This window comes from Patella vulgata, chromosome 8, assembly GCF_932274485.2.
Source record: "Patella vulgata chromosome 8, xgPatVulg1.2, whole genome shotgun sequence".
NCBI classification, from domain to species: Eukaryota; Metazoa; Mollusca; class Gastropoda; family Patellidae; genus Patella; species Patella vulgata.
Window position 1 is genome coordinate 26,404,994 of NC_065886.2, and position 12,639 is coordinate 26,417,632.

The 12,639-nt window shown below is 36.2% G+C and overlaps 1 protein-coding gene across 1 annotated transcript; it reads left to right on the plus strand.

Annotated features, from left to right (window-relative positions):
- The first annotated feature begins 6,855 nt into the window (after positions 1-6,855).
- Positions 6,856-11,935, plus strand: LOC126829499 (dual specificity protein phosphatase 12). Its single transcript, XM_050559412.2, has 2 exons — positions 6,856-7,035; positions 9,669-11,935. Exon 2 carries the CDS (start codon positions 9,738-9,740, stop codon positions 10,674-10,676), a length of 939 nt encoding a protein of 312 aa, XP_050415369.1. The 5' UTR covers positions 6,856-7,035; positions 9,669-9,737; the 3' UTR covers positions 10,677-11,935.
- Positions 11,936-12,639: the final 704 nt, after the last annotated feature.

A 12,639-nucleotide genomic window follows, 5' to 3' on the forward strand; every position in this document is an offset into this window, starting at 1 on the left:
GCCCGTACCGTTATTTGAAGTAATGGTACGCCAACGTCAAAGGATAACGTCACATCCGTAATTTAAATACTTATAATATATAGTCTGGATGAACGAAACTATTATTCCTATAAAGATTGTGTAATCTGATAAAATAAATTACCCATCCAAACGTTTACATACATGATTTGTACAGACACAAGGTGGGGAGGATTAAGGGAACCACGCATGGCAACTGGCCATTTGTCTTTCTTCGAAACAATATCACAGTGCTTCAGATATTGTTACTGAGGATTATAACACTTATCAAGAGACTGGCTATACTCAGTGAATTCGGTGCGAAAAATGCAATGAAAATGGTCATTGTGCGATAAAGAGAAAACAACGATATCACTTTAAAGACTATAACGTATACATATTTTTACCCGGGGCGCGAATTTACATTGGCAATCCAATCATGTGTGACCGACCGCATTCCTCCTACCTTGTATATGCCCAAACCTATTGCAAAATAGACAATTTTGGTATTATATTTAGAAAATTTCTGCATATTTGAAAAACTAAATTAATAAGGAAGGTTTTAGCCTCGATAACATCATTATAATAACTTTTTTCAGTCACCGTCATCAGAGTTTATATTATTCATATCTATGGTATTATAATTCAAATTGGGTCTTCATTTCGTTTCAATTTTCAAGTTATGAATATTTGACTACTGTGATTGGCAAAGATTATTCTTGCGCAAGACAAACCAACATGTCACTGGATATATAGGTCACGTCAGGTCAAATATACATAAACACGATGTTGTTAAAAAGACTGTGTTGTAAACGTCCAAATGGAATGAAATAGTGTTTAACGTCTTACTTTTCTGCGCCAGTCGTGCTAATGATGACGGGTATATTCCGTGTAATAATGTGTTATGAGTGAAATTTTGTCAGGAATACTGTCCAGAGATCTGTTATGTGCATGTCAACAAATACAGTTTTACGCTCCATCCGAAAAACTACCCACCCTTTCCTTGTCAGATCATCAGTCCTTCACCACTGACAAATCTAAACCAGCCTGGGAAGTCCGAGGAATTTTCCCGACCAACAATGGGATGGAACCCGGAACCCGGAACCTTCTGGTTAGTTAGTCAGAGCCATGACTCACTGGGTCAACTTTAAAAGTGACGAATCAGGTAACTGGTGGAAATAGGTTAGATCATGTAAACGGATGTCCTGGTGACCATGATAATATAAATCAGACAATATAAATCAAAAGCCAAAAGTTTAACACTGACATCAACATTTGTGTACATGCACAGGGATTTTGCTTCTTACAGTAAAAAATTGTCCCTGCTTTGTAAAAAAAAAATCCTTAAATAAAAGGATAATTGGGTCAATACCGATGATCCTGCCAAGTGAAAATCACATGCTTTTGGTACTATATGTAAAGTAGCATATTTACGTACAGAGGGCAGTGAGTTCTCATCCCGAAACTATAATGAATATACCAAAACAACGAATACCAAAAATAATCTGAGACTTCTGCAGATTTGACTAGTTCCCGTGGTAAACAACCTCTTATGATCAGAGTGCCTTTGGACGCCTATTTGAGTGTCCAGATTTCTTTTCAAAAAAACTGTTTTATTACCTACGTACAATATATTTAGCCCATAAACATGTTTATTCAACCACATTTCATCCTTGAGCGATCTCACAAAAACTACTTAAGGGTGATTAAATTATCAAGCATGCAAGATAAAGTAAAATCGTGATTTAAAAAAATATATATATTTATTTTATTATCAGTAGTGGAATACCGCGTTTTATCAGTGAAATAAAAGTGTTATTCCACTGGCTAGCAGTAGTCCATGTTGTTTTTACCTAAAATGATTGTAAAATCATAAAATAAATAGAACATTTGTCGTTTTGTCGTGAATAACATATTTTATTTCATCTCTAAGCAAGAAAACGTTTATATTTTCACTCATGCTACGCATTCGTGAAAATATAAGTTTTCTTGCTTCTCGATGAAATAAAATATGTTATTCACTCTAAAACGACAAATATCCTCTATATATTATTATAATCCAAATAGTGTGTATATGCTAAACACAGAGTGCTCAATGAATAAATCCAGAGCAAATATAAATAATTAAAAATATGAAATCTTTTAAGTTCTTGTTTTGTTGTATACTGTTGACGTCACGCACGCCAACCGTTACCATGCCTCGTGTAATCAAACTTCATTTGTATTTTTCTTCTGATGAGTGTGGAGCACCACATGAAATTTTAAGTAAAGAACTTACAGATTTCATAGTTTTAATTATTTATATATATACTATTCAAAAAAAGTAGGGGATATTTGATTTTTAAGTGTTATTAAAGTCACCTAATGAAACTGACGAAGAAACAAATGACAAAATGAAATGAAGTTCACATTCATCGATTTATTCCAAATGATCGTTAGACTAAGTAAGGCACAGACTGACCATTATAAGGGTAAAATGATACCCGGGGTCAAACAGCAAAGTTACCACAGCATCACAACCAAGTCAGTAACGGGTAAATCCTCCTCTGTTTGCCAAACAAGCATTGATCCGACGTGGCATACTCCTAATGAGACGTCTAAGGTCATTTTGGTCCAGATTGTCCCATTCCTGTTGCAACGCAGCAGCAAGTTCTTGGACATTGGCAGGACGTTGTTGACGTTGACGTAACCTCTGTCCAAGCATGTCCCAGACATGCTCGATGGGGGAGAGGTCGGGACTCAGTGCTGGCCAAGGTAATGTGGTGATGTTCTGTTGTTGGAGGTAACCTGTAACGATCCTGGCCCTGTGACATCTTGCGTTGTCATCCTGGAAGATGAAACGGCGGCCATGACGTCGTGCGAACGGCACAACATGGACTGCCAAGATGTTGTCCCGGTAGTACTGGCCTGTAACACGCCCTGCAACAACATGTAAAGCCGTTCTTCCAGCAACAGTGATGCCTCCCCACACCATAACAGAACCACCCCCAAATCGATCATGTCTGATGACGTTAACGTCTTGGAAGCGCTCGTTTCGACGACGCCACACCCTCCTACGTCTGTCCAAAAAATCAACAGTGAACCTTGACTCATCTGAAAACATCACATTGCTCCAGCGTCGATTATCCCAGTGTTGACGATCCCTACACCAACGACGTCTTGCCTGAATGTGATGATCTCTCAAACAAGGGATCACGCGAGGACGTCTGGCGCGAAGGTGACCCCTATGCAGTCGATTCCGAATCGTCTGGCCACTCACTCTCACACCAGTGTCTGTTTGAAGACGAGCGCTGATCTGATTTGCTGTGATGACACGATTTCTCAAGGCCAAGGTACGGATAAATCGATCCTGGGCTTGAGTTGTCGCCCTTGGTCGACCTGAGCGTGGTCTGTCCTGTACAGATTGTGTATCACGGTATCTGGACCATAGCCTGCTTATGACAGATTGAGAAACATTCATCGTCCGCGCCACAACCGCCTGTGTTGTGCCGATCTGTAGCATGCCAAGGGCACGTAACCTTTCATTTTGGGTAAGCCGACGCATATCAAAATTTGTTTTCTGGTCACTAAAACAATTAAACTGATGTTTCCACCCTGGAATTCAATGCCACAATGACTGTTACATTCAAAGTCAGAGTCGTGCAAATCTTGGGTTGGACCCCCATGATGATCCCAAGCATCACCTGCATTCCATGCGGTAGCTATTGGTGCGTTTGGGCGTCACATGTAACTGGAAATGTTTCTTCTGTTAGGTTCTATAGTGACTTTTTTCGTAGTCATTTGCATATTTTAGTATTATGCCCCCAAAATCAAATATCCCCTACTTTATTTGAAAAGTATATTATTATGAATAAATAGAAAATCTCCTACGAGTCTTTTTTGATATCAAAAAATATAAACACAAGTCGATAATGTAAAAAAAAAGAACGAGGCATTGCTTTTTTTTACTTATCGACAAGTGTTGATATTTTTTTTATCAAAAAAGGCGCGTAGGTTTTATTTATCACACAACCCTTTCCATCCTTTTTAACTGACCAAACAAATCCATGGAAAGCGATATAAATATGCCCCCTAGGAGATATCACACAGTAGAATATGAAAGTTATCACACATGCGATATCTACTGTAGAATGTGTTATTGGGTGATAAATGGACTTTCTGAACCACGAGAAAGAAATATGTCAATATAATCTTGGGAAAGTACATAATGTAACACTGAGAACGATCAACACCAAAATAATGATTTGATATAGAATAGGACTGGTCGATTCTTTCCTGAAAACGTGTAATATTATTGTTGGGTTACTGGGGGGGGGGGGGGTGCTCATCGCCATACTTTCCCCTGAATACAGAATACATATCTCATTTCTGACGAAAAATGTTATTGTTGTAGACCTCCCTTTTCCATCACCTGCAATGGTGTGGTAGTAGTAAGTAAAGCCTGCGTATTTCGGGACAATAGGCTTCTTGATTGAAAATGGGTTTCACGGTGGCTCTGTGAGTAAGACGTTGGCTCACATACCTGGAGGTCCCGTGTTCGATCCCTGCGTTGGAAAAGAAAGTGCATCTGGTTATCCGGCGTGCTTCCCCCTTGTCATTGGTGGAGGACAGAGGATCCCGTGTACACATTGACGTACACATACAAGATCCCTTGGTATAAATTGGAACTCGATATAAGAGTAGGTCATAGCGCCGCTGTCCGGGCAAAAGTTCTCTCATAGCACACTCTATGGCGTATGCCTGTCTTCGTGAGCCCAATCGAAGCATAACAGTAGAACGTTCCATTTCTTGGTTGAAAACCAAAGAAAGTGTTTTAAATAAGTTTATATTATCTACAAACAAAACATGATACAGTTTTATACATAAAATATTTAGTTAAACGCTTCAACGCGTAATCAGGTACTCTATATCATAATCTTCTATACCATATATAACCATAATAACCATTAAACCCAAATTGTGATGACATTACTAAGCACAAACATATAATCCACCACCGAAAACATTTATACTAATATTAGCTTAAAACCAAAACTATAAACTCACTAATATTCAAAATTCCAACTAATAAAGACACCCTTGTATAATTGCTTATGTGTGATGTGGTTCTCCTGTACTTAATATTATTGTGATGTATTGTATTACTTTATATCTACCTGTATATTATGAATGATATGATAATTATTAACCCATATAAAATTAACAAAAGTAATACTTTAGTCGAAGGCACTAAGAGGTTTTTATTCCGCTTTCATTTTCATATTTAATGAAATTGAAAATTTTGTTTTAGTCTTTATGTGCATGAAAAGGGCTAGAATCGCATGCCAAAATAGTACACTTATTGTTCAATAATGACGGCCATTCAGGACAGAGATCTATGCTCAAAGTAGACTGTCATCTGTGTATACCAGAATGGGCTTGTCATTGAGTCAAGTGGCTTAGTTTCGATCCCAAACTTCTACGTGACAACCTGTCCAACCTCGTAGGGGTTCTCCTGGACGACCGGCTTACCGAAGACAGAAGACCATTCTACTGCCGAAGACCATTACGCGCAAGCGAATTATTGAAACAAAACTGTACCATATTATGTTGCTTCGGAAATGACCTGTTTTGTATCGAGTGGACGTTAAACCTCATTCTTCCCTCTGTCGCTTCCCAATATTTAAAAAATAATCCCATTTAACACATTTTATTCTTTATCTTTTATCATCCAGGATAGATGATAAAATTTTTAAAATACCTGCAATATTGATAAAGAATCCCAAGTATGTAATCTTTCATTATCATTTTATATATATATATATATGTATACTTGTAGAAAAGACCATTACAAGACTAATAAAATTAAACACGCCTAATCTCAACAAAAGCTTCATATGTGTAGGCTAATAAAATAGAAGTAGTAGAAGTAGTAAATCCACAAATCTGTGTGTTATTATTAATCATAATTCCTAGTTTTTATTCCGAGAAGATATTTAAAAAAACAGAGTGCACCGTTCAATAATTTAAAAAAGTGCAGTCTCTCTAAATTTCGATTTGGTTTTATTTGGTCCCCCAGTGTTTGATCCAACCCATTTTTAGAGCCATTCTTTTTGGGCTCTAGGAGCTACACATAACAGAGGGTCTCCAGCAGACGGCCCATCTCAATATGTTCCTTTTTCGTTTGACCAAAATGTTCTGAGCTGCTGATAAGGATGACATCGATACGACTTAATGAGCCACAAATATTAACTTTTTTCCTCCGACAAATTAAATTCTAAAACATTTTTTTTTATGTATTAGAAAAATAAATAACGACGTTTGACGTATTTGTAGGTCAAAATTATTTCCTATTTTGTAAATGGGTATTAAAATGAGTAAAAGGCTCCATTCCGCCCGAACCAGTTATGTAAACAATACACGCGCCATTTAGCCAATGAGTGACGCCGCGTGATAAGGCGTCACGTGTTGGAGGTAGTCATCTTTTACAGAGATATTAGAAGACTTTCGTAATCTTCTCTGTTATACAGATTGGTTCAGATAAAGGCTATATAATAATTATATAGAAATGTTTTAGGTCCATTATCTAAGCGATCCGACGATAAAACAGCGTCCATGTATTGAGGTGGATTTTCTCGGGTGTCTAGGTATACGTAGTCAACATTATATAAATATTGCTTTCATGTAGAAACGAATTTTATTTAAGATAAAGCAATATTTATAGTGTAAGGCTACATGTTACCTAGACACTCGAGGAGTGCAACAAAATGTATTTCAATACGTTCTAATGGGTCTGAGTACGTAGGTACGGTCGACAGCAGTCGTTTTTCACTGTGGTCTGACCCCGAGTCTGATGAACGTGAATATCAATGAGAGTTACCTGTAGCCTCATTCTGGTTATCAAAATGTCTGCGCCCATGAAACGGGTGTCTCGTTAGTGAGATACACAACATTGCACAATTTAATATGAAAACGTGAAAAAAACATCTGTGTGTGTTCTATATATGGTGGAATTGTAGCACCTTTTTCGGATCGTGTCTGTAACCCACTAAAGTAAAAGTAAACTGACTCGTTCTATGTGTGTAGCCTTAAAAAGTTGCCAAAGAAAAGTTAGAGAAAGGGTTTTTAAATTTAAAATTAAATAAAATACACAGACGGAACGTGATAATGATAATGACAGTCGACCAAGCCAATGTAATATAATATTATTATAGGCTTTTGTTTTGTTATTACCGGTACTGTGTGAACCATCGTAAATTTTAAACGGATTTCTTCGATTATGAAAAAACTACTTAACTTTGGTTATTATAAACTTACCTGTGTGTTTGTAATCAACTCCCGTTGGATAAAATCCATTGCACAACTAATTATCACAACGATGAAAACAAGTTCTCTTTTGAAAAATTTGAAAATTTACTTGTAATTTCGACAGAGTCGATGTCAACAATGTCTTCGTGACGTATTGGTCGAATCCAATATAACTGTTGCGGGGGTTGGTTAACATTGAAAGATAGTTTGACAGCGCGATCCTTTTGATCGTATATGGGTTTGGGCGAAGAAAAATATCAATTGAAGGCAATTACATAGGAGATTTATATGGAAACCATTGATCGCCAGTCTATCAAATTTTCTTCACAATTAAAATATCACTGATTGCACGGATATTCGTAAAAATAAAGTCATATATAAACTAACAATATCCTATCTAACTTCTTTATGTTATAAATAATTGAACAAGGATCATGAAGCTCACCTCCGAATTCTCTGAGTGTATTTTTAATTTTATACGCATTCTTTCGATCGAATAATAACCGCTTCAGTAACATTTTTAAGCGTGTTGCGGCAGACCTCAGCGTGTCTATTGGGTGCCCGGGTGGATATATAATGCTACTATGCCCGTATGACCCCGTAAGAAGCGGAACATTAATTCTCGATTCGACAGTTTTGACCGAAGCCCGTAAAACGAATGTATAGTTGTGTTTGTGCGGCATGCGTGTTCAAAAGTAAATTATCCCATCCGAGTCGCTAATCAAATAATTAGAACAAAATATTTAAAAAAGTAAAGCTATAAAATTTGCAGAGATTTTACTAGAATGTAAAAGACGTTAACTAAATACAGGAATCAGGTAGTTATGTGTGCGAATGCTCAAACTCAATGCCAATTGTCGTAGGTATCCAGACCACTCGGACCAAAGACTACTCGGACTAAGAGAGAGAGAGAGAAATGGGGTTTAACATCCACTCGACACAAACTAGGTCATTTCGGGACTAACATGGTTTAATTTTATTTACATAATTCGCTTGCGCGTAGGGGTCTTTAGCAGTGGGAGGAAACCGGAGGACCCGGAGAAAACCCACGAGGTTGGACAGGCGACCCTACTCCTTGCCACGTACAACCGGGGATTCGAAACCACGCCAGTCGACTCAATGACAGACTTTATGATACAGCGCGCGCACGCTAACCATTCAGCCATCCAACCCCCCTCGGACTAAGACCAGTCGGACCAAAACAAGACCAGTCGGACCAATTAAATTATATTATAAGGCTAGACAATATGCTATTTATTTATTATTAAATCACAATACAAAGAAGCAAATAATTCTTATACGGAATTCTTATATTTAGAGTTGTTTATCAATTTTGTGTACGGAAAATAAATCAACGATTAGTTTTAAAATTAATTAATAAAGGTGCCAAAAAAAAATATCAATCTAATTTTTCTTATTTACTCTTGCAATGAGACTTGGTATGTCCAGACTTTTGACAGTTTCTACATATACGGGTATACTGTTCTTATCTGATAGCCTAATTTTACTTTTTCCACATTCGCGGTATCCCCAGTGGTTTCATTCCGTTTTACCCCACTAACCCCTGGGTTTATATATATAGGGGGAGACACGTTTTCAAGTTATCCACCCTTGATGCGTTAATATATACAGCACATAATAATACAAAGACCGGACGTTTATATGCCCCTTTTTAAACGTGACTAGAAGTGTGGTTCTCGATATTTTGCGATTTGGGATACAATTATCAATTTATTCAAACAACACATTATTATTAGTTCGAGTAGTCATATTAAAACACACGCAATTAGCAATTTATTCAAATAACACTTTATTATTGGTTCGAGTAGTCATATTAAAATAAACACAATTATCAATTTATTAAAATAACACTTTATTATTGGTTCGAGTAATCATATTAAAACAAACGCAATTATCAATTTATTAAAACAACACTTTATTTGTATAGTCTTTTTGTATGGTCCGAGTAGTCTATTTGTTTGGGCTGAGTGGTCTATCAGTTGGTCCGACTGGTCTTGAACCAAGTGGTCTTTGGTCCGAGTGGTCATGGATTCTTGTCGTAATTGTACTTGAATTTCCTATGCTGTCACCCCTAATACGAAATGATATCTTCCGCAGAGTGACGTAACCATCTTCCATATTGGTATTTTTCTCTGGGAAAAGTTTGTGATATTTCAATTTTTCAAGAGAGAACTTGTTTTCATCGTTGTGATAATTAGTTGTGCAATGGATTTTATCCAACGGGAGTTGATTACAAACACACAGGTAAGTTTTTAATAACCAAAGTTAAGTAGTTTGTTCATAATCGAAGAAATCCGTTTAAAATTTACCAAGACTCAGACAGTAGTTTGCCCGGCTCTAATTTATATGTTTTTAATTCGCAGCTGACTGACTAAGAGCCAGAGGGATTTAACATTGAGTCACAACATTACAACTAACATAACATTATCAAGATGTCGGTTTATATGAATGTCATTTTAGAGAACTTGTATTTGGGAAGTGTGGAGAGCTCAAAAGATACAGAAAAATTAAATGAACTGGGAATAACTCATATATTAACTGTTGATGTTCAAGCATTATTTCAAGAAACATGTGATACATTTGTTACGAAGCATATTAATTTACCTGATTTAGCTGAAAGTGATCTCCTGACCTATTTTGAGGAATGCAATGAATTCATTAATGAAGGCAGAGAGAAAGGCAGTGTTCTTGTTCACTGTTTTGCAGGAGTGTCCCGCAGTGCTACACTAGTGTTAGCATATATTATGAACAAATCAAATATATCTTTTGATGAGGCTTTATCTATTGTTAAAACACAAAGGCCTATTGTCAGTCCAAATGAAGGCTTCAAACAGCAACTGCGTTTGTATGAAGGAATGGGTTGCAAAATTGATCCTCAGAGTAATTCTTATAGACAGTATCGTCTGATTAAACTTTCTAGAGCAATTCAGGCTGGAGTGTATCAGGGACAGATACCTGATGATGTGTTAAATAATCACATAGACAATCGTCCAAATCTAAATGTATACAAATGTAGAAAGTGTCGTCATACGTTGTTTAAAAGTAGTTCTTTATTATCTCACTCGGTTGGTGCTGGGGAATCCTCATTTGACTGGAGATGCAAATTGGGCAGAGAAAATGGAGATGGAGCAGTCACTGTGACAAAAGATGACACTCCATGTGATCAATCGTTATTCATTGAACCTATGAAATGGATGTTAAGTTATCTAAAAAATATGGATGGGAAAATTCCATGTCCAAAGTGCTCAGCTAAATTAGGTTCTTTTGTTTGGTATGGTGAAAGGTGTCCATGTGGGACATGGGTTGCCCCAGCTTTTCATATTCAGGCATCTAAAGTTGATGTTTGTGTGACAAATCTTCGTCTTAGATGATACATGTATAAATAAACTGCTTAAAGGGCGTACATGTATGGCTCTATTCTTTGGAACCTTAAAATAGACGAAAATATATCTAAAAGTATATATTAATGTGATATAAATGTATATAAAGTGATTTATATTCAACTAATGAAAACAAATTATTTTTATTTCTAATAAATTATGTTCAAAATTATTATTTTGTCATTTGTGAATTGGCCATTACTAATTACTTCCGCATTGTCTTGTATAAGTTTTTCTTTGTTCATTATAAATTGCGCCAGAAACCATAGAATACATGACTCATGTAGTAGCATGTACTGATTATAAAGCGTTTAACATTGTGTCTTAAATACATGTAGGATCTCATATTTTCAAGGCAAGATAACAAAGTCAATATTGATTTCAAATGGACCAATATTGAATTCTAATTCATGGTTTGTAATTTCGAATATTATGGAAAATATTGAGTTTGAGGTTTAGCTCCTTTAATTGTCATTTATGTGTTTACTTTGTTAAGTATAAATGGAAAATGTTTTCAAACTGTCAGGACAAGTATATTTAGACTTTCAGAACATATCTATCAATATGTATCCAAACACAATGAAGTAACAGTACACTGAATTTGTGCCGAGTGTTAAAAGATTAGTGATTGAATATACATGTGTTGTAACCTTTTATGCAAGGTGTATACAACATTCTATTTTCTTGTTCATTTAGCAAAAGGTTATGCTTTCAAAAGTATGCTTTAGAATCAATGACCCAAATGCATGTACATGTAGGCCTACATACAATGTACCAGTATACTGAAATAGTACCGGAAATTTAGAACTTTGTACCTGAATAGCAATAAAGACAAATCTGTGCATGACAAAATGACAAGAACCAAAGGGATTGCACCTGACAAATTGTGCATAATACATGTGGCAGGTACCTTACTGTATTTCCAGGCTTGCATAGCATATACATGTAAAATAAAAATATGGCCTTTTAGTGGTGGTTCAAGAAAAGAAAAGAAAATATTGCACATTTATTTGTACTAGATATTCATACAAATCTAGATTACAGCTATCTGAAAATAGTATTACATGTACATATAGAAATGTAATGAGAAGGGGAATTATTGCAAATGGATAAGTAAATGAAACCATGTATATGTACTATTTATATTAATACATTGTCAGTTGAAAATTATATTTAAACCAAGTTTCTTAATTATTTTTTTCTTGTCTGAGATATCACTTTGATGGAAGCGGACGTTAAATAAAGCTATTTCACACACACGCCTTTTTTTGATTTAATTGATAATGAATAAATGGAGATAAGGACTTTTTTCAGTTATTTGAATTTCTTCATAATAGATACAGGTACATCCTATTCGAGGGGGGGGGGGGCAGGTGATTTGTGGTAGTGATACATGTATGTCTCATGTCCTATTATGAAATATTGTATCTTCAATCCTAAAGTACATGTACTATCACAACTCAAAGTCCAAGTATACAAAATGGCAAATATAAAATAGTAGGCCTATATGGACTTTACCAGACCGACCATCTTACATTGTAAGCCGAATGGTTAACGCATGGTCATTACATCGTAAGGTCTGTCATTCAGTCAAGTGGTTTAGTTTCGATCCCCGCTTGTACGTGACAAGGAGTAGGGTCGCCTATTCAACCTCGCAGGTTTCATCATGGTCCTCCGATTTCCTCCCACTGTTAAAAAACCCAATCCGCAAACGAATTAATGAAATATAATTGAACCATGATATGTTAGTCCCGAAATGACCTAGTTTGTGCCAATTGGATGTTGAATCACATTTTTCTTTCTCTCAATAACCATCTTACATTGTAAGCCGAATGGTTAACGCATGGTCATTGCATTGTAAGGTCTGTCCCGAAATGACCTAGTTTGTGTCAAGTGGATGTTGAATTGCATTTTTCTTACTCTCAACACAGTACATGTTAACATGCGCTTTAGA

Bases quoted from the DNA above. Each gene is read 5' to 3' on its own strand.
- LOC126829499 (XM_050559412.2), top strand. From the start codon at position 9,738: ATGTCGGTTTATATGAATGTCATTTTAGAGAACTTGTATTTGGGAAGT.